The sequence below is a fragment of the Hyla sarda genome, chromosome 1, assembly GCF_029499605.1.
Source record: "Hyla sarda isolate aHylSar1 chromosome 1, aHylSar1.hap1, whole genome shotgun sequence".
In the NCBI taxonomy this organism is placed as follows: Eukaryota; Metazoa; Chordata; class Amphibia; order Anura; family Hylidae; genus Hyla; species Hyla sarda.
This window is the reverse complement of record NC_079189.1, coordinates 65,019,341-65,046,362: the sequence shown is the minus strand read 5'-3', so window position 1 is coordinate 65,046,362 and position 27,022 is coordinate 65,019,341. Positions and strand designations below refer to the sequence as shown.

The 27,022-nt window shown below is 41.8% G+C and overlaps 1 protein-coding gene across 14 annotated transcripts in view; it reads left to right on the top strand.

The window, feature by feature from the left end:
* Positions 1 to 27,022, top strand: part of PROM1 (prominin 1) — a 249,618-nt gene that overhangs the window by 140,441 nt on the left and 82,155 nt on the right. For all 14 annotated transcript variants that reach the window (XR_008888451.1, XR_008888453.1, XR_008888450.1 and 11 more), the window contains exons 7-12: positions 2,003 to 2,066; positions 2,558 to 2,647; positions 11,495 to 11,712; positions 11,793 to 11,867; positions 13,141 to 13,204; positions 20,183 to 20,342. Coding sequence is in view for 5 of the 14 variants with exons in the window: in XM_056555187.1 (XP_056411162.1) it covers positions 2,003 to 2,066; positions 2,558 to 2,647; positions 11,495 to 11,712; positions 11,793 to 11,867; positions 13,141 to 13,204; positions 20,183 to 20,342 (671 nt within the window). In the remaining 9 variants the exon portion in view is untranslated. The remainder of the gene's footprint in view (positions 1 to 2,002; positions 2,067 to 2,557; positions 2,648 to 11,494; positions 11,713 to 11,792; positions 11,868 to 13,140; positions 13,205 to 20,182; positions 20,343 to 27,022) is intronic.

Sequence of the window (27,022 nt, the reverse complement as noted above, 5' to 3'; positions counted from 1 at the left end):
TTAAGTTAAGGGTGCCAATAATTTTTTCCAGCCCATTTTTAGCGTTTGGTGTGGTATTATGCCCAATTAGCTTTTTTTACTCCCTTGCTTTTTTGGTTTAGTTCCAATACACACAAAGGGAATAAACATGTGTATAGCAAAACATGTGTTACTGCAATTCTTTTCTGTGAGAAATACTTAATTTTCTTGCAAAAATTCAGGGGTGCCAACATTTACGGCTATGACTGTGTATATGTGTATGTGTATGTGTGTGTGTGTATATATAGTAAACCCCACGACATGCGATGGCCCCGACATATGATAAAATCGACATATGATGGCCTCTCAGAGCATACGATGCTTTTATATGTCGGGGCCATCGCATTAACTGCTATCCGACAGCGCAAAATGCTTAAGCTGCTGTCGGATAGCAGTTTAAGCATCCCGGGCAGGTTCGCTTACCTATTCCCGCTGCTCCGGGTCCACTTCGCGATCCTCCAGCGTCTTCCACATCTTCTCCAGGGTCCGGGTCTCGCTTTCTGGCGTCGTTATTACGTCACTACGCACGCCGTGCCGGCGCAGCAGCGTAATAACGTCACCAGAAAGCGAGGCCCGGACCCTGCAGAAGATGTGGAAGAAGCCGGAGGATCCTGAAGAAGACACCGGAGCAGCGGGACAGCATCGGGAGCCCCTGGGACAGCATCGGGAGCGGTGAGGACCTGGTCCGGAGTGGCGGGGACAGGTGAGTGTAACTTCCTATACTTTACATTGCACGGATCCCTCAACATACGATGGATTCGACAAACGATGGGTCGTTTGGAACGAATTACCATTGTATGTTGAGGGACCACTGTGTGTATATATATATATATATATATATATATATATATCTCGAGGTGCTTGTGTTGCATGTAATCCTTCGTGCCAAATAAAATGAAGAAAAATAAAAATGCGAAAGTACAGACCTTTTATAAATATATATTGGTGTAGGTATATAATGGACTACGTTAGTTGTAACGGAAATATTACAATAGTATTATTTGTTAGTTCATGGATACATGTCCAAGCAGGGCCCTTGCTGTAGATTTTATCATAAATATATACACAGGGTATGATAGGTTAATGCACAAAGTAATACACAGACTATGATAGTTTAAAAAGTCTGTGGATGTCCAGATAAAAAGTCAATTGTATAAGTACACAGCCAACTATTATATTGTTACTGCATCCCATTTCCAGTACCCTCCACATTGTGGTAGGTAAAGTTAGTGAATGGTTGTAGTTGATACAATAAAGCCTGTGGTTGATGCACTGTAGCTTGTAGATAATTTAAAACATAGTTTGGTGCTCTGCACCACTCACCGCACCGCTACACAGGAGAGCACTCCGTGGTGAATTTTCAGCTTCGTGATGGACCTCGCTCCTGCAGACTGGCATGGCTATGCAGCTGGCCCCGAGATGGTATCCGTGCGGTGTGTAAGGTCACAGCGTCTTCCCAGAGGGGCATGAACTTGCGTCTGGCCGGTAGATGGATGCAGTGGAGAAGCGGTGAGTGGAAATGCAGGCAGGCGGCGTCCTCGTGGATCCAGCAGCAGAAAGCACGCGTCTGAACAGTGGTCCCTGCACTGTTGAGTTCCAGCTGTTGCAAATGTGAACACAGGTCTTTTCTTGGAGGTGGTCTGTGTTTTTGGGGTGTGTACATCGGCAAAACATGTTTCGTGGTGACCCCTTCTTCAGTAGAGAGATATATATCGCTACTAAAGAAGGGGTCACCCCGAAACGTGTTTAGCTGTAAAGCTATTGAAATAAAGATCCAATGTTGCGGAATGTGCACCCAGCTGGGCTCGACTGCTTTTTGTCACTACAGCTTTGATGTACACTGTGCCAGACGTGGAGACTGTGCAGGGAGTAGTTAAAACAAGGTATATGGTGGAGTATCGTTTGTTTTGTGGTTACATTTGCTTGCTTTACGGTGCATTTACATGAGATTATATTCCTTTCATATTTTTTTTTTTTTTTTTAGCAAATTGACTATTTATTGAACAAGTTCAACATTACCAAGGAGAAGGCTCTGGCCGAACTGAGCAGTAAGTATCATATCATTATAATAATATAAGATTTCTCTTTAGTAATTTTATACTAATGGATCTGACTAACAGAGTTGCAGGCATAGCAGTTGTAATGGGGTTTAACGTCTGAAGGCCCTAAGATATGGGGCGATTATCAGTAGAGTAGGCCAATATTGCCCTGTGTTATAAGCTCAGCAACCATGTAATAGGCTATTTAAATTAGCGACTATCTACTTGATTCCCATTCACATTGGGCACCGGTCTGCCGGTGTAATACTACTCTAAGGCGGCCCATCTATGGTGCAGACAAGGTGCAGCTAGTGATGACCATGGATGAAGAGGAGTTTAGACTAAAATTGTCGTAAGCCTTTCATGTCCTAATGGTGTACTTGTTACACTGAATTCCTTCTTATTCTGCATGTGATACTGAAGGAGTGTCTCTGTATGGTACAGTATACAGTAGCTGGGTGGATTAATTGCCAGTTGTCTAATAATCTCCTTTTTTTTAGATGTTGGGCCTCTGCTGGGTGAGCGTGTCCATGAGCAGCTAGGGAAAGAAGTCCGTCCTGCATTTGATGGCGTTCTCAACATGGCCGGAGGTAATTGTGTCTTTTATTAAAGCCTTTTTGTAGTTGACCCATGTAAATCTAAACATATTCTTGTTATAAAGGATAAGTAGTAGCCCTTTCCTTTCTTTTACAATTCTCAATGGTTTACTTACACTATACCACAGCAAATTTTGAATACTCGTGTGAAACGATAAGCCACATCTACAAAAACATTGTGAATAACAGGGACATATTCATTTTAAAGGTTCCAGTCCTAACAATTTTTTTCACTGCAAACTAAATTTTTATTTTTCCCTCGGGAAAACAATATAATGTAGCTCTACTCCAGAAGGAAAAAAGTTTGTTAAACTTGCCAAAATTCACCCATTAGAGGTGGCACTATAGAGAAATCTTTTTTCCTTCTGGTGGAAGCCTTCTTTACATACTTTTACTTTTTCAAGAGAGCACTGCATGGCCTAAAAGATCGTCTACACCAAGTTAATCATCTTCTGAAGGAGACACATCCACAGGATGGTAGGGGGTGTTTGATGGTAGGGGGTGTGAACATCTGACTGATCTCGAACAGGGATCCAAATCTCGCCTTGAAATGTAGTGGAGGGTTGTATATTTGGGCCACTGCTCCATTACATAATAAGGGGTGTACTTGGGAAAGGGGGGAGGTGTGTCGGGGAAGAGGATGAGAGGCCACTCTGCTTTGGTTAGAGTTGTAAAATACAAGGCTAGGGCAGCAAACTGTATCTGTGCCCAATGTTGAGGAACGTCAAACTACAGCACTTGTGAACCATTAACAAAGACTATAGATCTTCTCCTGACATTGATCTGGATTGTTTTATGTTGGGAAGATTTGTTATATATTAACAAGTTAATATTATTTTTTACAACAAAGGATCAAAGTGTGTAGATATTAAGCAATAGCAACATCAAAGGGACCTCTTTTATATGAACATTCTCTGGTTATATGAACCATATCAAGATTGTGTCATATTAATCAATGTTGTGTCAGGTTTTATTCCATTAAGCCAGATCTTGCAGGATGTGTACAGGCAGGCCTGTGCGATCAGACCTGATACAATTGAATTAGGGCTCCAGGGCTTGCACAGTAAGAGCGCAGAAATCACTTAGTTGTCTTATAGAAACAGAATAAATTTTTAGATGATTTATCCTGTTTTCTGTAAATTCCTGTTGAAGAGCTTGGCGTTCCTCATTGGTGAATCATAATGTCATCAAGCAGGAATGCCAGACTCTCACTACCTGGGGTGAAAAGGCAGATAAAAGCCATAAAGCATGTGAGGGGTTGGGATCTTTTACTGTTATCTATATTGGTTAGGTAATATTTTGCACAGAAGCATTGCCTTCAGCAGGTCTCCACTTACTAGAAAACTTAAAGAAAAAGTCCACCATAAAGCACCATTTTTTTTCCATATAGGTCCAAAATGATCTGCATAAAGGTGTACTCCGGTGGAAAACTTTTTTTTTTTTTTGTGCCAGAAAGTTAAACAGATTTTTAAATTACTTCTATTAAAAAAATCTTAATCCTTCCAGTACTTATCAGCTGCTGTATGCTACAGAGGAAGTTTTAGTTGTTCTTTTCTGTCTGACCACAATGCTCTCTGCTGACACCTCTGTCCATGTCAGAAAATGTCTGGAGCAGGAGAGGTTTGCTGCGGGGATTTTCTCCTACTCTGGACATTTCCTGACATGGACAGAGGTGTCAGCAGAGAGCACTGTGGTCAGACAGAAAATAACTACGCCAACTTCCTATTGTTTTCCACCAGAGTATGCCTTTAATACCTTTATATTATAAAGACCCTGTATTGTTCAGCGATTAAAAATAAATAGCACTGTAAGAAGAGTCGGTGAGTGCAGCTTCATTTCTGTTCTACATAATGTGCTTTATATAATAGACTAGCGGAATACCCGGCGTTGCCCGGTTTTTCCTTTCTAATCCTTGTTGGGGAGTAAAATAAACAAAGGAGGAAGCTTTTGACTTCATATCCCGTCCTCATATATTGTTGACATATCCCAACCCCATATCCAGTCCTCATATCCCGTCCTCCTATCCCGTCCTCCTATCCCGTCCTCATATCCGGTCCTCATATCCCGTCCTCATATCCCGTCCTCATATCCCGTCCTCCTATCCCGTCCTCCTATTCCGACCTCATATCCCGTCCTCATATCCCGTCCTCATATCCCGTCCTCCTATCCCGACCTCCTATCCCGACCTCCTATCCCATCCTCCTATCCAGTCCATCTATCCCGATCTCCTATCCCGTCCTCCTATCCCGTCCTCCTATCCCGTCCTCCTATCCGGTCCTCCTATCCCGGTCCTCCTACCCAGTACTCCTATCCCTTCCTCCTATCCCGACCTCCTATCCCGATCCTCCTATCCCAGGCCTCCTATCCCGGTCCTCCTATCCTGACCTCCTATCCCGACCTGTAATATGTGTACCAGGTATTGAAATACCTCCAGTCATACAGAAGTTATGTGAGAACCTATATTTCCAATTGATTTGCATGGGACTTTAAACAAAAACCCCGACACTCACAAATGGGTGTAGTTAAGGTTAAATTAACTATCCTATATTTTAAGTGGACATATAAGTAACATGTGACAAAGTATTATCGAAATATCTCCAGCTGTTTGGAAGTTATGCAGTAACATATATTTCCCATGGACTTGAATGGGACTTTAAACATAAGCCCGCCCCTGGCAAATGGGGTGAGTAAGGGTTAAATCATCTATCCTATGTTTGTTGTTGACATATAAGTAACATGTGTGCCAAGTTTCATGTTAATATCTTTAGCCGTTTGGAAGTTTTTGTGGAACATACATACAAACACACATACACGTTGAGTTTTATATATATAGATGTAGCTCTGTTTTTTGATACAGAGATCAGAGTTCCAAATCTCATCAAAGGTGATCAAAAGAGAGGCCCCAGATGCCATAGCAAAAGGGTCTGAATATTGTAGTTATGTCCATGCAAAATTTTTGGTTTTCTTCCTTTCTTCCTAAAATTCAGCTTTTTCACTTTGTCATTATGGGGTAATGAGTTTGGATTGATAGGGAAAAACTTGTATTCTGTACACAGTACACTATGGTATATCCTTATCTATATGACTTAAATGGTTATTTGAGGAGAAAAAGGTTTTACTTGAGAAGAGAACCAAACTGGCAAGAAAGAGACTTTTTTAGCACCACCTTTTGGAAATAACATTCCTGCAAGTTAGTACCTCTGCCTGTCTCAGGAACTGTCGAGAGTAGGAGCAAATCCCCATAGCAAACCTCTCCTGCTCTGGACAGTTGTTGAGACAGACAGAGATGTCAGCACAGAGCACTGTCGTCAGACAGAAAATAACTCACTTCAGCAGTTGATAAGTACTGGTAGGATTAAAGGGGTACTCCGGTGCTTAGACATCTTATCCCCTATCCAAAGGATAGGGAATAAGATGCCTGATCGCAGGAGCCCCGCCGCTGGGGACCCCCGTGATCTTGCACGCGGCACCCTGTTTATAATCAGTCCCCGGATCGTATTTGCTCCGGGTCTGATTACCGGTGACCACAGAGCCTCCGCCCCCATGTGACATCACGCTCCGCCCCTCAATGCAAGCTTATGGGAGGGGGCGTGACAGCTATCACGGATAAGATAGGTTTTACTTTGGATAGGTGATCAGATGTCTAAGCACCGGAGTACTCCTTTAAGATTTTTTAATAGAAGTCATTTAGAAATCTGTTTAACTCTCTGGAGCCAGTTGATATGAAAAAAGTTGTTTTCCACCGGAATACCTCTTTAAACCACAACTGGGAATTAGTAGCCAAGCCAGACTCTCCTACAGAAGGAAGAGTTTCCCATCTGCAGACAGCTGTTTCAGGGTTCTTGCTTCTTGTCGGTATAGAGCTGGGCGCTGGCTGTCTAGTAGAGAGGCCTTTTTTTGGTGCTGAGAGGGTAAAGTTTCTCCTTGAGGCAAGCGTGAAACTGGCATGTAAAGTTTTATGCTGATACTGATGAAGAGCAAGAACCCCAAAACAGCTGTCTACAGATGAATAATTCCTCCTTCTAAAAAAGATTCTGATTTAGCTAATCCCCAGTCGTGTTTCAAGGCTATTAAAGGAGCTGAGCGTTGTCTTGCAAGGTCACTATCCAATAGGTGGCATCAAAGAGGAAGCTCTTTTTCCTATGGAGAAGGACTACTTTGCATTTATTATTTCTCTTGTGGCAGAGACCTAAAGCAATAACATCCAATAGGCACTTTCTACACATGACCACATGTACAGTCACATGCTATGTATCACTATATTTGTTTGTCCTGTGAATTGTTTCATTGTGACTTTCTGTTATATATTTCATTTTTACTTTTGTTCACGCTTTATTTTAACTTGAAGTCAAAGTGGAAAGGGCAATAAAAGGTAAAAAAAAATACAAGTTGGCAAAAAATAGTCCTGTGATGTGAAGTGTTTGTTCCATATCTACTTAGCTGTGATGTGTGTAGTCTCAGTGTACATTTCTTTGGCTCAACCAAGTAAAAAACGCTCTGGAGTTATAAAGGGAACAAAACATTAAAAATCTCACAGGCACAAAAAGGACATTACAGGTAATTGTGCACCAAGTGAGAGGCATAGCTATAGGGTGTGCAAAGGTAGACATTACATCTTGGTGTCTAAGGGGATCTCAAACCTGGGTTCTGTCTGAACATTGCTAAAAGTTTAATTCGTTGTAAACGTGAACCTCTGATAATTTGTTTCAGCCGAACTCACTACAAACACAAAACATCAGCCAAGAGAAGGAGGAAGAAAACATGGCAGAAAAGAGAAGGAGGAAGGTGTACATGGCCTCAGGGTAGTCGATAATGCATTGTAAACAACGATTCCAGGGAAATCGGGAGGCAGTATAGGGGTGATGTCAGAGCCACTGTAAAAGCCTATGCACATTTTAGCCTATGCCATTTTAGCAGGTATTAGGTAATGATTTCTGTGAGGGACAACACAGTTAGGAGTAGGACTACACAAACACAATAACTGTAGTTAAACCAGCACTGCAGAGAGCATTTTGCATCTGCCAGTGCACAATTTGTTCATTGCTAAGTATAGTAAGTATGCCAGTTTTTTTGTGTTTTAAAAAAACAGTACATTAGGGTCTTGTGTCAATTCTGCGCAAAGTCTGTTTCATTGCAAATTCAAGTGTGCCAGTTTTTATCTGTGGTACACTACATCTGTGGTGGCACTAGTACAACGTGTTTATAAACAAGCTGTTAGTTATCACCAAGTACCATCTGTATACCCATAGCAGTACATGTTGCTGTTATGTTGACATTAACTTTGCCTTAAAAACCGCCCAAAAGTACTTTCACACACTCCTAGGTGACATAGCAGTGTTATACAAGGTTCTTGTAGTTCTTAGACTGTTTCATATATGAGGTTAAAAGTTGTATTCCGGGCAAAACCATTTTATCCCCATAAGGGCATAAGATGTCTGATCGCAGGGGGGCGCTGCTGAGACCCCGCGCGATCTCCCTGCAGTACCCACATTCTATGCGGGTGCTGAATCTCCAGTTTAGGAAACCTCCGGGTTTCCGGGATTGGGGACATGACGTCCCGCCACGCCCCCTCAATTCATTTCTATGGGAAGGGGCGTGATGTCACATCCCCAGTCCTGGAAACCCGGAGGTTTCCGAAACTGGAGATTCAGCACCCGCATAGAATGTAGGTGCTGCAGGGAGGTCGTGGGGGGTCTCAGTAGCGGGCCTCCCGCGATCAGACATCTTATCCCCTATCCTTTGGATAGGGGATAAAAAAATTTGCCCAAAATACCCCTTTTAAGGTCTATCAGTGAAATTGAGGAGCGGACTGAAGTACTTTTTGCCAAAGTTTGGTAAACCTGCTTAACCAAACTTTTGAAAAATTCTCTAATCTCTATACAAAACCAATTAAGTCTTGAACTACAAGAAGACATCCTTGCCTGATACCTGGGGAAGATGAGCACAGCCTATGTTGGTCTGAAGTTCACTGGACCAACCAAAGGATGTTATTCTGAGGGGCCACTCTACGTCTATTCCAAACATGTGCTTGTCCACTTTGCATCTTAATCTTTGCAGTTATCATTGTATATATAACACAGCTCATCAATAATAGACCAAAATCTAATTTGAACCATCCGTTATTTATGAACCATCCTGTACTAAACAGACGACTCTAGGTTCAATGGATTGTCTCCAATGCCACCTCCATCCTCTTATCTTTTTCTGGACCATTAACACCCATCATTGTGCCTAGTACACAAAGTCAGGATTTGTTGTGGCCTCTTGTATTTTGTGTAGTCTACAATGTAGTCTTCTGCCACTTGTAGAGAGTCTATGAATTGGATACACGAAGCCTCAATAGGGTTGGTGCATTATTTGCTTATATTAGTGATCAGAACTGGACTGCATGCAGTATCCTGCATCAGAGATCTAGACAAAGAACTTGGCATGTAAGTGAGTCTATAGTCTAACTGTAAATTTCCAAAAAGCTGTGGGAAATATATCTTCCCCGCGGCTTCCCTGAGCTTTAATGCCAGCATACCCCCACTTTTGAGCGTATTTAGTTTTCCCTTTCTTGCTGCCCATTTGTTTTACCTGAAAACTGCTTTGCCAAACAGTGTACTCCATCATTTCCATTAACATGTAAAGGAAAGTCAAAGTGATCTTTAGAGAAGTGACATTTCTTCAGACTTCAGTCACTTTAAGGCTCGTATTTTATGATGAAATGAAGATACAGCGCTTTGCATCAGAGACAGCAGTAGATTACATTGACGGCTCTCTTCTTCCACATTAGGACACTAAAGATGATGCATGAGGCTGTCTGGCCGGTAATAAATGGACGCTTCTCATCTTCATAGTAAAGCAGAACAGAGCTATCAGGTTATTAAATCACTGATGTTCTACAGTTACTATATCTGAAGCCACAAGCATCAATCATGTAGAATTACAACCAATAGAAGCATTCAAGAAGAACTTCAGCCTTTAAAAACAGATACAAATTTTACTAAAAGCAATAAAACATATTGTCAGGTCATCCAAATATATAAAACATATGGAAAGACTGTACATAATAATATTTCTTAGTATGAAATGTTCAGGCTGGGTGCATCCTTTAGTGCGCCCAGATTCTGACACTAAATTGGTGCCAATAGTCCAGCAGCAGACAACCCATGTAAAGCTTGTTTGGACCAGTTGCTGCTAAGGACAATTCTCACAATTAATTCACAAACAACTAAAGTCTATAAATGTATAAAATGTATAAATAATATATAGTGTTGCATGTTTTCTGTATAGATTGATGGGCGCCTAAAAGGGGTTTCTTGTTTCAGCAACTTATCCCCTATAGCTAAGAAGGTGGGTATCCAACTGCAGAGACACCTGATGATCCTGAGAACACAGAACAATTGTGTCCTTGAATAGACGGAGCACTAAGCTCAATAATACTCGGAAGCCCCATAGAGAATGAATGGAATGTTGATGGCACATACGCGATTCACTCAGTTCATTCGGGGACATATTTTTACTGCAACATCTGAATCAATATGGATGAGCCCAGTGGTTGGACAGTTACCGAACCACTATTCCATGGATAGAGGATAACTTGGTATAACCAGAATATTCCAATGTCCTCACAGATTATTTTCTCCTGACAGTAGCCTCGGAATGGGGGTATTCCAGGCAAAACCTTTTTTTTATATATTTTTATATATATCAACTGGCTCCGGAAAGTTAAACAAATTTGTAAATTACTTCTATTAAAAAATCTTAATCCTTCCAATAGTTATTAGCTTCTGAAGTTTTCTGTCTAACTGCTCAATGATGATGTCACGTCCCGGGAGCTGTGCATGATGGGAGAATATCCCCATAAGAACTGCACAGCTCCCGGGACGTGAGTCATCAGAGAACAGTTAGACAGAAAACAACTCAACTTCAGAAGCTAATAACTATTGGAAGGATTAATATTTTTTAATAGAAGTAATTTACAAATCGGTTTAACTTTCCGGAGCCAGTTGATATATAAAAAAAGTTTTGGCCTGGAATACCCCTTTAACTAGCTGCCCTCGGTGCAGACCACTTTTAAAGTCATGTACCTTGTTTCAATGTATTGGAAATACATATAAAAATAAATAATAATATTAATAATAACATTTTAAAGAAATGTGTGCACTGCAGGAGGATGGATGGATAACAAAATATTCGCCAACATACTATGTGGGAATAAAGCCTAAGAATTCTTTCATTTTGCCAATGACCTACAACTGTAAACCTTATTACATCCACTTATTCCAGTCTACAGGACTTCTCCCATCCTGCACCCATTCTGTGGAACTGCCTCATACCATTACATTTACTCCCAACATAAGTGTGTATTAAAAACTCAGGCGACTATGTCAAATGTATTTTCGACTACATCCATTGTCCATGCACCACATACAACCTTAGTGTCAGAAGTATCTCTGTTCTCGTCTAGCTACTCTTGTCACCTTATTCTATTGGCTTAGACTGGGTGATGGATGATCTCTTGGAGTAAACATAACTAACCATGTCCTCCATTACATCTAGTTTTGGGCTATTTTTCAACAATGATTTATAACTTAATTTCCAGTTAAACGAGTCAGATGAGTTGTTGTTACTTGGGGTGATGTAAATACAATGTCAGCTAATGTCTATACATAGTCAATAATTTCCATCCCTATGCAACTCAGGGGTAAGAGGGTGGAGGAAAAGAATGGCTAAAGTACAATCTGGATCATCAGGTTTGGTAATAAGAACTGGAAGATACGATAAACCAAAGGACATTTTCTGTATTAGGCTACAACATTTCTAATAAAATATGAATCTCCATGTTTGTATTCCCAGCCATCAAGGAGACCAAAGAAGCTTTGGAGAATGTCAGCGTGTCTGTGGAAGTCCTTCAAGAAGCAATGGACCGGCTACACGAAAATTTAACCGATGCCAAAATACAGCTGAACTCCACATTGAGTGATCCGGCATGCTTCACCAACGTGGCACTGATTCCCTGTCAAAAGATCAAGAACTCACTTTCCCAACTGAGGGTCAATGCCAACTTCAGTTCGGTAAGACAAAGATCCAGTAAATGACCCACCCAATATGGAATTATGCAGTTACTGATACCATCTTAAATTAATTTCCATAGTTGCCAGACATAAACCAACATCTTGGCAAAATAAACAACGTTCTCAAGACGGATCTCAGTAATTTGGTACAAAAGGTGAGACCCTGAATGCTTAGGCTAGTATAATACTAGTTGTTCTTGGAAGGTTTTCCTAAACTACTTTTTATATTTCTTAATAAAGAAGTACTCCGGTAGCTCCAAAAGAAATGAATGGAGTTATTTTTTGCCGGAAATCTTCTATAACCCCTTAAGGACTCAGGGTTTTTCCGTTTTTGCACTTTCGTTTTTTCCTCCTTACCTTTTAAAAATCATAACCCTTTCAATTTCCCACCTAAAAATCCATATTATGGCTTATTTTTTGCATCGCCAATTCTACTTTGCAGTGACATTAGTCAGATTTTACCCAAAAATTCACGGCGAAACGGGAAAAAAAATCATTGTGCGACAAAATCGAAGAAAAAACGCCATTTTGTAACTTTTGGGGGCTTCTGTGCCTACGCAGTGCATATTTCGGTAAAAATTATGCCTTATCATTATTCTGTAGGTCCATACGGTTAAAATGATACCCTACTTATATAGGTTTGATTTTGTCGCATGCAGGAAAATTTATACCTTTAAAAATGTCATCTTCTGACCCCTATAACTTTATTTTTCCACGTACAGGGCGGTATGAGGACTCATTTTTTGCGCCGTGATCTGAAGTTTTTATCGATATGATTTTTGTTTTGATCGGACTTTTTGATCACTTTTTATTCATTTTTCAATGGAATAAAAGGTGACCAAAATACGCTTTTTTGGAGTTTGCAATTTTTTTGCGCGTACGCCATTGACCGTGCAATTAGTGATATATTTTTATAGTTCAGACATTTACGCACGCGGCGATACCACATATGTTTATATATATATTTTTTTTACACTGTTTTATTTTTTTTATGGGAAAAGGGGGGTGATTCAAACTTTTATTAGGGAAGGGGTTAAATGACCTTTTATTAACACTTTTTTTTTACATTTTTTTTGCAGTGTTCTAGGTCCCATAGGGACCTGCAGTGCCTCTTCAGGGGAATAAAAGCATTACATGATGATTATTGACACTAAGGGGTTGTCTGTGTAACAGAAAAAACCTATTGGGTCCTCATAAGTGTTTTCTTGAGATTGAGGCACGTTATGTTGTTATAGGGGACTATTAAACTAGTGATGGTGGGGCAGCTCTAAATTAGCACTGTTTACCTCTTCATTCTCAGGGTCACTGAAGGTCTCAGAGATCATAAAGTGTTGGCATACCCTAGAGAGATGCCTTCACTTCATAAGATGGGGCTATCCCTTTAGCTTTTCAGTTTCTTATTAAGCTTTTTTCACTCTTCTTCCAAAGGGTTATGCTGCTTTCAATCATACTCCGGAAATGGTGCAAAACCAAACAAAAAATATAGAGGAAGGTGAGTGACATTTTATTTATGGTAAATTCCATTATCTCTCCTCCAGAATTAGGGTTCCTCTGGTTTTTTATATAGTAAATTGCACATTTTAGTTTTGACATACTGTATTGCCATACTGGGTTAAGATTTCAGTGCTGGGTTCAAGATGATAACGTTATGATAAAGAAATGATAATGAGGGACATTTATCAACGTTTGCTTATGTATTCTTTTTTTTTTTAGTAGTTTTTTCCTTACTTTTGTTTTGCTTACGTGTGACTTATTTATCAACTGGTTTCCGCCTGTTGATAATTTTCTTTCACGTAAGCAATTTTTCCTTTTTTACTTTGGTAGTAGCTTTTTCTGCTCCATGTTTGAGCTGGAGTAAATTTAGTCAATTTTTAACCCTGTTGCGACTTTTTTTTGCGCAGTTGCGACTGTCGCAGTTAATAAATACCTGACTACCCATAGTCCATTTTAAAATTATTACTACTTAGTTAATTTTTGAAAAACTTGCTTTTCTCGCTTTCCAGTCAAAATGTTGCACGAAAAATCGCGTAGTCGCAGTTGCGACAATTTTGCGACAATTATAGTAAAGAAAACCTGACTAAACCCGTTGAAAAATATCCATAAATATGATAATTTAATGAGAATAAAATGCACAAACTTAACTTCTTTTTTAATATGGCTCTGAGGTGTTAGCTTTATTTTAGCGCTCTAATTAATACCAAAGCATTGCATTATATTCAAGACAAACGTGTCATCAGAAAACCCTTAAAGGGGTACTTTGACATCAGGTATAAAAATTTAAAATACTGCAGAAGCATAAACATTGCTTACCTGTCTGCCCCAGTTCTAAAACCACCAAAAATCTATTTTTAGTCCTGTACTTCCGGGTTGCCCAGTACTCCCACCCTGCCTACTCCTCTCCCACAGTACTCCTGCCAGTTCCCTATCGGACTACCCCTTTAACAGCTCAACTGAGCTCCTATAATGCATTGGGATAGTGTTTACTATATCATGTTACAGTGGTAAAGACCGCTCTTCTCAAAATACAGACAACATTTCAGCTCTGAAGCCTAAAGAATTGTGAATGCAGTTTTGGATTACGATCCCCATTATAATTTAGTTTCAGTAATAAAATAGACAGACTTGTTATCTATGTTCTATGTATCAATATGGTGGGTGTACATGAAGCGATCATACTATTGCCGTGTACCACATGCACAGGCAAATTATTTTAGCATAAAAATCATAAAAAAAAAATGTTTCCCATAGATTAGAGAGTTAGAGGGAAAAAATTTGATCTGAAAATGTTCTGTGGAAATGTCTTATTCCCGCTTTCTTACACTATTATTATTCTGACTCTTCTTGTACAGTTGGTTGGTGACTAATGACGTCTCTTGTTTTTTTATTATTAACAAAAACTTATTTGGACCTGTTTTTGGATTTGTTTCTCAGCCATTCCCTGTAAGTTGTTCCTGTATAATGTATCCTTACAGGAGGCTATTTGTTCCGTTTATGCCAAAAGGGAAGTCAGAGCTCTTTTTATTCAAAATTACTGCCTGTGTATATAACTACCCTGACTATATAAGACTTTTTGCAAGATTTGTATATTTAGATCTAAACACAGGATTAAACACCGCTCTGTTAGATCAGGAGTACTTTTTCTAAAGGATGACATACACAGTAGAAAAAAGTCAGCCAAACCAACCAATTTCGATACAGTTGAAGTTTGATCTATTAATCACAGTCAATGGCTCCACTCTCTCTCCAATCCCACAAATCCATTTCCTTGGGGGTCACCTTTGACTCTACCCTGTGGCAGTCCTTTCACTGGCTACCTGTTGCCCAACAAATTCAGTTTAGGGTACGTTCAGACGAGCGGATCCACATCATATTTTACACTGCAGATCCGACGCCGATGGACCCCTAGGGTGACTCAGGGTGACTCAGATGTGGCTGCTCAGAGCGGCAATACGCCACTACGAGCAGACACACTGCTGTGATGTGCGAGTCGCCACGCATGCGCGGTGTACTCGCACACATCGTGGCCGCTTCCCCTGCTCCCTGAGCTAGGCTGAGAGCAGCCGCAATGTGTGCGAGTATACTGTGCATGCACGCGGCAACCCGCACATTGCGGCATCGTGTTTTGCCACGCCGAGTAGGCACATCTGAGTTACCCTGTAGGGGTCCATTGGCGGCGGATCTGCAGCTTAAAATACACTGTGGATCCGCTCGTCTGAACATACCCTTAAACTGTTCACCACAACATATGAAGCGTCCACAATGTCTCCCCTCTTTACATCTCTGACCTGATCTCCCAATACCGCCCCTCACGTAATCTCAAATCGCCTCCGCCAGTGCTCTCCCCTCGTCTGCATCTCACACAACCATCTCCAAGACTTCTTCCCCTATACAAAGTCGGCTCTCACCCACCATCAAGATCTTCAAGAACAACCCGAAGACACATCTCTACAAGCAAGCTTATGACCTACAATAACCCTTCTGCCACTGCACTGCGCGCTGCTACTTACCCACCTGCTCACAGATGACCTGCTGCCCCCTTACCTACTGTTTCCCTCCCCTCTCCTTGTAGATTGCAAGCCCTCACAGGTAGGGTCCTCTCATCCTCTATATCGGGCATGCTGAGTGTTGTAGTTTTGCAACAGCTAGAGTCCAACTGGTGGGAAACACTGCCCTGGTCAAAGAAAATTCCAAAAGCAGAAGAAACAAAATAGAGGGAAAAAATACATAAAGCCATTTTTAAGACTGATATTCAATGAACCAAAAAAGCTAAAATTTCTAGAAGAGAATTTGAACAGTAGACAATGATCCTTAGAGGGTCTGGACTGCTAAATCTATTCTAAAAATGCAAGGAACACATCTCAGAAGGATATCCAAAGAACTGCACTTCCCTCTAGTGTCAGCAAAAGTCACTGCTTCAAGATATGACAGACACTGGGTCACAATACAGTAGGTTATATGAGAACGTAGTAGCAAGGAAACCCATCCTAGGGTAACATCAATGCTCTAAGACTACACCAAAACTGGAACCCAGATGGTATGACCGGGATCAAGTAGTTAAAGAGGTACTCCGGTGGAAAACAATTATTTTTTTTTTTTAATCAACTGGTGGCAGAAAGTTAAACAGATTTGTGAATTACTTCTATGAAAAAATCTTAATCCTTCCAGTACTTATCAGCTGCTGTATACTACAGAGGAAGTTGTATAGTTATTTTAAGTCTGACCACAGTGCTCTCTGCTGACACCTCTGTTCATGTCAGGAACTGTCCAGAGCAGGAGAGGTTTGCTATGAGGATTTGCTCCTATTCTGGACAGTTCCTGACATGGACAGAGGTGTCAGAAGAGAGCACTGTGGTCAGACAGAAAAGAACAACTCCACTTCCTCTGAAGCATACAGCAGCTGATAAGTACTGGAAGGATTAAGATTTTACAGAAGTAATTTACAAATCTGTTTAACTTTCTGGAACCAGATGATATGAAGAAAAAAAAAAGAATGTTTTCTACCCTTTAACTACTTGATCCATGTCCTACCACCTGGGTTCCAGTTTTGGTTTTTGGTCGTAGAGCATTGACGTTACTCTAGGATGGGTTTTCTTGGTAACTCAAAGCTTATGGCAAAGTAAAATGTTTCTTTTAAAACCTGGATTACCCCTTTAACCTAATGGGTAAAATCTCATCTTATATTTGTTCCAACAATTCGGCTGGACTGGGCCATAATGTAACACATATTGGGACCTTCCGACTCTTCCCCAACAGCTGATGTCTGGGGGGAGAAAGGTAGAGCATGTTGAATTTCAAATCTCAAATCCTTTTGTTCTCAGGAAGACAAATTAGAGAAGCCACTAGAGAAGCCTAGCAGCACCCCCTCCCCCTCATGTTCAAACACATGAATGCTCGACCAACCTGAGCATTCAGGTGACCAACTTAGCTTATCAGCTCATCTTATGTGTATGGCTGCCTTAACAGTAAGAGCAGGCTGAACCCACATCGTGTGTGTATCGAAGAGAATCCATCTAAGTAGTCCAAATCAGATAATTTTTAATTAAATTTCCAAAAACAGAATACAAGAAAAACAACCTGACCCCTCAATCCTTAGAAACATCAGTGTAATAGTCTAGATTCCTAAGAAGACAGGTATAATAATAATAACCTTCAAATATGCTTCCAGTACAAGCAGGAACATATACAGCAGGTAAATAAAGTATTGAACACGTCACCATTTTTCTCATTAAATACTTTTTCTTTGGGACAACAGTTCCAGCTAAGTGTCCTTGACTCTTGGACATCTCTTCTGATGATTCTTCTCACTCCTCTGTTAGAAATCTGGTCAAGGCAAATTTATGGTGAAACAATTGTCTTTCCACTTCCGTATTATGGCCCCCAACAGTGCTCACTGGAACATTCAGAAGCTTAGAAATGCACCTGTAACAAATGCCATTGTCATGTTTTACAACAATTAAGGTTGTGAAGGTTTTGAGACAGCTCTTTGCTTTTACCCATCATGAGATGTGTCTTGTGTGACACCTTGGTAATGAGACCTATTTGTAGGTCATTGGTTTGGATTAAATCAGCTGATATTAATTTCCACTGACAGGGGCTGGATTGATTTTTAATTACTGATAGATTTCAACTATTGTCTTGGCTTTCCATGCCTTTTTGCACCTACCTTTCTTCATGTGTTCAATACTTTTTCCTTTGTGTCAATTCACATTACACGTAACTTAAAGGGGTTAATGCGTCTGATCCCAGCGGGTGGACCCCCGTGATCCTTGGGCCAGCGCTGCAGCGCTCCGAACATGGAAGCCTGTATACTAACTAAACATGAATGGAAGGGGTGGGGTGCCACATCAAGAACATGGAAGCCCCAGGTTTCCATGTTCGGAATGCTGCAGCACCGGCCTGGGGATCGCGCCGGGTCCCACATGTTATCCTCTATCCTTTAGATAGGGGATAACATGTCTAGGGGTGGAGTACCCCTTTAATTTCTGAGCTTGTTTTGCTTTCTTTGTATGTATAGATTACTCGGGTTGTTACCAACATCTGGTGAAAATTTTATTAGCACCTTTAGAAATAAAGTGAGAACTTATAATTTAGAAATATTTGGTGAGAAGAATGTTAATACTTATTTCACCTGCTGTACAAGCCTATTACATCCAAAAGCAATATTGTAAATGTTATTAATATATTATACAAATTCACACAGAGATAATTTAACATTTGTTACCCAAAGACATCACCCCTTAAACCCATTCAATTTAAGGCCTATGTAACATATCACAATACAGCAAAGCTAGAGGTTAGAATTTTATCCAGTAATTCTCCCAAATTTCTGATATGACCAGAAATGAAATGCACCTAAATGGTAATTCCGCTCCCCTCCTTCAGTGAGTGACCTCTGCCAGTGCTCATTGGGCTCTCATCCTTAGGTGTATCCATGTAGGTCAGAATCCACCTAAAGATTGTGTGGAATCTGAGTTCCATGATTATTGCTGTGAAATTGAAATCTCCGTTAAAAAATAAAAGATAGACAGATGTTACTTTGTTGATATGGAATCCACTCATTCTGCACCAGCTAGCCTAGATGCCGATTGGCCCCACTGAATGGGAATGATCCAGAGCGTACAAGCTGCTTATCTACTACAGAAATCTGAGGGTGTACATGCCCTTAGGGTGGAGAACAGGCTGGTTGGTGCTAATATGTAAGCCTCCAAAATGCTTCGAGTGATAGGGTTCACTGAAATGTGGGGAGATAATAAATGTAAGGATTGCACCCTGAGGGGGACTTTATGTACGCAGCATCTACGTCTTTAGCATTATTAGGTACCAGTCGCCATATAACACATTTGCTTTATATGTTATTCTCCAACTATACAGGGCTCTTGTAGTGTTATGAAATCCTTGTAGTGTTATGAAATGCTTGTATAATACATAGATCCGTCAATGTTATATGTTACCAGGTATATTTAGGTAAAAGTTGACACATTACAGAAGCGGGGCTATTACTTTCCGCACACCCCTTTCAAGTCTGAACATCACTAGCAGAATCTGACAGCTCTTGCTTGAATCTAGATCCCACAGGCAAAAGAAGAAAAATACCTAAAATTCTAAAACCTGGAGTCAGAGCTGAAAAAGTATGTTCATGAGATTTTTCATGCGAAAGATAAAGAGAACTCTGACTTTCCCCTCAAACTTCATTGAACACCAGTTCAGTGCGTCCAGTGTGTATCGTGTTCATCATTCATCATGTGCCCTGTTTTCCTCATTCATGATACATTTGTGAGTTTTGGAGTAAATACCGTAACTTAAAGGGGTTAGTCTTAGTGCTGGGGTTGGGGGGAATAGGAAAAAAAAACTTACCTAGCCTGGTCCCCCGCAGCTTCCATATGCATCTGTCTGGTACCCCCATCTTCTCTCTTCTTCCCGCTTCAGAGAAAAGAGCTTGTTGCAGGACCTGCTGGCTCAGCCAATCACTTGATGCAGCAGTGTCCCATCTTGGTCAGTGATTGGCTGAGTGGGAAGGTCCTTCAACAAATGCTCATTTTGGAAGTGAGAAGATAAGCGAAGAATGGGAGACCACACAGAGGCATATGGGAGCTGCGGGGATCCGGGCTAGGTAAATGTATACAGTTTTCTTTTCTTTTTCACCTCCCCACCCCACTATGTATATGTATATGTGTGTATGTGTGTGTATATATATATATATATATATATATATATATATATATATATATATATATATATATATATATATATACATATACTGGATGACCCCTTTAATGTAATACTGTATAAACACTAGATGACCCCTTTAATGTATGGACATAGATGGGCAGCCTTTGGATATTCAGCTCTTGGAAAGCTGCATGCTCTATTTCGGGTATGTAGTTTGATAAAGCTGTGCCACCTGAGATTGCAGGTATTGGCCAAAAATGTTGATTTTGTTTTGTTGTTTTTATTGCTTTTTTTTTTCTAGATGTAAAGAACATTTTGGATTCCATTGGAGTAAATATCACTACCTTTTCCAAAATGATCCCAGTTGTTCATATAATATCCAACCTCACAACCTACTTAACTCAAAGTGAGGCGTATGTCCGGGAGTATTATCCTGTGGTCGAACAGTATGATTCTTACAGGTATGGCTTGTTTTGCTGCCTTGTTTATTGCACAGTATGATGCATGTATCTAAATGCTTTATTAAGACTAAAATACATGGATGGAATATGGCTGCATATTATCCTGAGTCTTTAGCAAATGTATGGTGTGCAGGTGAATGAATCAGCGTTCACCATACAAAGGCCACTGCACTCACCTGTGCAAATACCATACAGCTGAACAGCAGGGGTCCCATACATTGGTCCCATACAGATCTGATAGGTCAACAGTGTTTTGACCTGAGAGAGCCCCTGTGGGCAAAACATATGCATTGTGGTATATGTTGTGCAGGGCAAAAAACAGCTTTAAGGATACATCATAATAGCAGGGGGACACCTAAGGGACGCATGCAATTCTCTGGAACTCCTAAGAAAGAGTTGTATAAATCCCTCTATGGTCAGTTGTAGACACAGGATTTTCTAACCAATAGCTATTATGGAGTGTGGATATCAGTGTTAATCCCATCTCCACCCTAGGCCACTAGAGATATTTGGTACCAATCACTTAACCACTCTGGATCCCCACAACACTATAAATATTAAAGGAGTACCCTGGTGCAGGAATACATGCCCTATCTAAAGGATAGGTGATAAGTGTCTGATTTAGGGGGGGCTAGGGGGTGTCTTAAAAAAAAAATCGTTTTATCTAATCCTCTATTAAAAAGATGCCTGAGGAAGCTGCCCAGCCCGTGAAACACGTTGCATTGTGGGAAATAAATTTTATTAGTTACTCACCCTGTCTCAGCCCCTGTTCATCCCGCTCTGTTCCCGGAGGTATGTCCGCTGTTTGATACTGTTTACCTAGCGTGGAGTGGCTGCAGAGACTTTGCCTTCCTTCACATGTTACTCCATGGTTGTACTTTGATTGGAGTACAACCGCTCATGGTAAAGCGCAATCCACATTGAGTGTTACCATATACTGAGGGTAATACACCACGGAGCGCATCCTGTTCTTTTGTTTTTCACCTCTATTAGTGTCTGTGCGCACTGACGGTGACTTCACAACGTGCGTTGGGGACGTCACTCGTCAGTGCGCACAGTGACAGCACACAGCAACAGCGCCTAAGCCAGAATGATCACGAACCACAGGCCCCGGCAACAGGTAATTATAACACTGGGATGGGGGAGGCGATGGGGCAGCTGTGGTGTTTGCTGAGGATTATGTATTGTAGCAAAGTGGGGACCAGATAACGCTATATATCTGGTCCCCACTTCGCTTCTATATACATACGCCTCTGAAGCGCAGTGGTCTCCAACCTGCGGACCTCCAGATGTTGCAAAACTACAACTCCCAGAATGCCAACGACTGTCCGGGCATGCTGGGAGTTGTAGTTTTGAAACATCTGGAGGTCCGCAAGTTGAAGACCACTGCATTAGTCATTAATAGCGCTTCAGAGGCATATGTATATAGATGCGCTGTGCGGGGCATATATAATATATATCTACATGCGCTGCGGGGGTATATAATAGCGCTATGCGGAGGATATATATATATGTACACATGCGCTGTGGGGGGTATATAATAGAGCTATGCGGGGAGGATATTTATATATGTACACATGCGCTGCGGGGGGCATATGATAGAGCTGTGTGGGGGGTATATCTATATCTATATATATATATATATATACACATGCGCTGCTGGGTGCATGTGATTGCGCTGTGTGGGGGGCATATATACAAATTACCCTGCAACACAATTTTTTTTCCCCGTGCGACACATTAGTAAATCAGGGAGAAAAATACACGGAGTAAATGAAGAAACACTCAGAGATAAACCCGACACTCTTAGTAAATGAGGGCCAACATGTATAATAGACTCGAATATATGTATTCTGTGTTTGTGTGTGTGTGTGTGTGTGTGTGTGTGTGTATGTATGTATATATATATATATATATATATATATATATATATATATATATATATATATCCTAACTGGCCACTTTATTAGGTACACTTTGCTAGTATCGGGTTGGACTCCCTTTTGCCTTCATTCTTTGTGGCATACTTTGTACATGGTGGTGGAAACATTCCTCCGAGATTTTGGTCCATATGGACATGATGGAATCGTCAGGTTCCACTAAGTTGCTGCTATGTGATTGGTTAATTGTGATTGTTTATGTTAACAAGCAATTGAAGGTGTACCTAATAAAGTGGCCAGTGAGTGTATGTGTGTGTCTATCTCTCTAAGTATATATACCAAATAGTTTAGATTCCATTGAGCTATTAGTCACATAATGTAAAAAATGTCATTTATGAGACTGAATGTTGATATATGAGACATTTTGTCCAGGCACGCTATAGACTTGATTTCAGGGGAAAATTTTATTCAGCTTTTTGCTTTATTTTCTTTTAATATATCATAGGAACAAAAATATTTTTCTTATGTTATGGTTTTATAGTTAGTGCATAAAGAGCCATTTCCAATTCATTGGTGTGCTTGTAGTGGGCTTTGTACTTTATATAGTTAAGTATACAGAGTCTCAGCCTCAGCTTCAAAGGGGGGGATCATGCTATGCCTCCGTATGTCACAGTACGTGCTGCCATTCATGGGTTTCCTCAATGAACTGTATCTCTCCGGTGCCAGCAGCCCTCATCCAGCTCCAGACATGACACTCCCACCACCATGCTGGACTGTAGGCAATGCACACTTATCTTTGTCCTCTTCATCTGGTTGCAGCCGCACATACTTGACACCATCTAAACCATGAATTACTGGAACCATGTCCTTTGGTCTCATGGGACTACAGGACATGGTTCCAGTCATTCATGTGCTTAGTCTGCTTTTCTTCAGCAAACTGTTCGCGGACGTTCTGCATCATCTATCAAAGAGGTTTCCTTCTGGGACAAAAGCCATGCACACCAATTTATTGCAGTGTGCGGCATATAGTCTGAGCATAGACAGGCTGACCCCCGACCCTTCAACCTCTGCGCCAATGCTGGCAGCAGTCGTGTGTCTATTTCCCAAAAACAACCTCTGTATATGATGTTAAACACATGCTCTCAACTTTTTTGGTTGACCATGGCAAGGCATGATCTGAGTGGAACCTGTCATGTGAAACTGCTGTATGGTCGTGCCCACCATGCTGCAGCTAAGTTTTAGGGTCCTTGCAATCTTCTTATAACCTAGGCCTGAGACCTTGTAACACTAATGAATCACAAGACCAGGGAGGGGAAATTACTAATTGGGTCCAATTAGGACATTTTCACTTAATGATGTGCTCACTTTTGTTGCCAAGGTTTAGACATTAATGGCTGTTTAAAGCGTACCCCTCAGTTTCAACAAAACATTTTTATTTTTATATATCACTCATTACCTAATCCTGACCATTTACATCTAGTTTTTGTGTCTAGCACCTTTGTTTATTTTTTTTATTACACTTTTAATTTAGCTCACTAGTCTGAATTCCTCTCAAAGGGAGGAGGCGTGGCCTCACTGTGCAGGTATCCGCCCCCTCCCTCAGTATGCTGTCTGCACATCTCCCCTAGCATTAGCAAAACTACAACTCCCAGCTTGTCCTCACTGACAGTAGCGGGACTCAAGCTGACAGTGGGAGGATTTTTCCTCCAGCTGTTAGCCCTGTGCTCACAGCTGTCAATCAAGGAAGTGTGTCCATGACATAGGTGATGATGCATGGACACAGCAGGACTATTATGTTTTTGTATCTGACAGTGCCCATTTAAGTTATTTTGTGGGGACACAACATTAAAGGGGTACTCCATTGCTCAGCGTTTGGAACAAACTGTTCCGAACGCTAGAGCCAGCGCTGGGAGCTCTTGACGTCATAGCCCCGTCCCCTCATGACGTCACGCCCCACCCCCTCAATGCAAGTATATGGGAGGGACCATGCACGCACTACCTTACTGTAACACTCATGTTTCAGAAGACAGGAACACCAGTGGATGTGGATCTGCTGGACCTGTGTGGCAGATGACTCTGACCATACCAGGGTGCGAAGTCTAAGGTGCTGCTGGTTTTCACCAGAGCCCGCCGCAAAGCGGCATGGACTTGCTGCGGCAGGTGGCACCCAGGTCGCTACCCCTGGCACAGCTAAACCCCACAGGTGGCTCAGGAGATGCGAGGCACAGGAGGGATAAGGCAGCTCATAGTCGGGATAACAGAAGGTCAGGGCAGGTGGCAGGTGTAGTCAGGATGTAGCAGGAGGTCAGTAGGCAAGCGGCAGAGGAGCAAGGTCAGGTCACAGAACAAAGGATCAGATACACGGCAAGGCAACTCTCAGGTATGCTTTCTCTCAGGCACAAGGCAACAAAGATCTGGCAGGGAAGTGTGGGAGGAGGAGGGATTTATCAGTGAGTCACAGGTGTACTACACTAATGGGCGCACTGGCCCTTTAAATCTTAAAGCTCTGGCGCGCGCCCTAGGGGACGATGACACAGGCCCCGTAGCAGAAAGGCAGAGGCGGGGGCAGGAAAAGCACCTGGTGAGTGACTGACTGGGATTCGCATGCGGGTGCATCCCGCAATGCGAATCCCAGCCCTGCCAGCAGCAGGGGATGGGACCATGCGCTCACAGCACGCGTGTGTGGCCGGAGCGCATTATGTAACAGTCCCCCCCCCCCTTTGGTCTTCCCCCCCCTTTTTCAACTCTAAAAACTCCTGAGAAGGTCACAGTCCAAGATATTCTCCTCAGGCTCCCAAGATCTCTCCTCAGGGTCGTAACCCTCCCAGTCGACCGCAAAAAATTGTTTACCGGTTTTAGGGGCAAGAATCTGTTTAACTTTGTAGACGTCAGAAGAGCAAGAGACAGGTGTGGGGACAAGATTCTTTTGAGAAAACCGGTTTATGACAAGAGGCTTTAGGAGAGAGACCTGGAAGGAATTGAGAATTCTTAACATAGCAGGTAGACAGAGTTTTTAGGAGACAGGATTAATTTTTTGTAGAATCTGTAAAGGACCAAGGTAACGAGGACCAAGCTTGTTACAGGGTATCTTAAAGCGGATGTACTTGGATGAAAGCCACACCATTTCACCAAGAGAGAAGGACGGATGAGGTCTTCTACTTTTATCAGCTTGCACCTTCATGCATGAAGAAGCCTGGGATAACGACTGTCGGGTCTGTTGTCAGATGGTGGAGAAGTCACGGACCAGCTCATCAACAGCAGGCACACTGGAGGAAACTGGGAGAGGAAGAGGAGAACGGAGATGGAGTCCATAGACAACAAAAAAGGGAGACGACCTCGTGGACTCGGAATGCTTATGATTACAATAGAATTCAGCCTAGGGGAGAAGGTCGACCCAATCGTCTTGGCGAGCTGAAACAAAATGCCGAAGATAAGTCTCAAAGATTTGATTAACCCTCTCCACCTGACTGTTGGACTGAAGGTTGTAGGCCGAGAAGTCCAGTTTGATGTCCAGATGGTTACAAAGGGCTCGCCAGAACTTAGAGACAAACTGCACACCACGATCCAAAACGATATGCAGAGGAAGACCATGTAAACGAAAGACATGCAGCAAGAAGTACTTTGCCAGCTGTGGAGCAGAAGGAAGACCTGGTAGAGGAATTAAATGAGCCATCTTGGAAAACCGATCTACAACGACCCAAATGATAGTGTTATTATGAGATGGTGGCAAATCTGTGATGAAATCCATGGCAATATGGGACCAGGGAGTCTCCGGAATGGGTAAAAACTGTAAGAGTTCTGCAGGTTTCTGTCGAGGGGTTTTGTCATGGGCACAAGTTTCACAGGAACGAACAAAATCAGAAACATCACGTTCAAGATGGGGCCACCAGCAGTGCCGGGAGATTAGAAGTAGAGTCTTGTGTATTCCAGGATGACCTGCTGTCAAGGAAGAATGACCCCATTTCAGTACCTTGCGTCTCAATCTGGCGGGCACAAAGGATTTTCCCAGAGGAACTTGCTGAATTTCGGCAGGAGTGGCAGGAATCAATCGGTCAGGAGGAATTATATGCCTAGGCGTGGAGTCCAAACCAATGACGTCAGAGGACCTGGAGAGAGCATCTACTCTGATGTTCTTGCCTGCTTGATGGAAGAAGATGAAGAAGTTGAACCTAGAAAAGAACAGTGACCACATTTCCTGGCGGGGGTTCAAATGCTGAACGGACTGAAGGTATAGAAGATTTCTTATGGTCGGAGTAGGTGCTGACCAGATGAGAAGAACCTTCCAATAAATGTCGCCATTCCTCCAAAACTAGCGTGATAGCGAGGAGTTCACGATCTCCAATGGAGTAATTCCTCTCAGCAGGAGAGAATGTCTTGGAGAAGAACCCACAAGTTACATTCTTGCCCTTGGCATTTTTCTGAGTAAGAACGGCACCCGCTCCAATAGATAAAGCATCAACTTCCAAAGCAAAGGGCCTCTCTGGATCAGGTCTTGTAAGTACGGGAGCAGAGGCAAATGCAGACTTTAAACGGGAGAAGGCCTCTTCAGCCTCTTGAGGCCAATACTTAGGATCAGATGCCTTCTTAGTGAGAGCCACAATTGGAGCAAACAAGGACAAAAATGTGGGATAAATTGATGATAATAGTTAGCGAATCCCAGAAACCATTGATTAGCATGTAGGCCTGAAGACAATTTTTCTGGATCCATCTGCAGGCCCCAATGAGAGACAATGTAGCCAAGAAACGGAAGACTAGACTTCTCAAACAGCCATTTCTCCAGTTTAGCATAGAGATGATTCT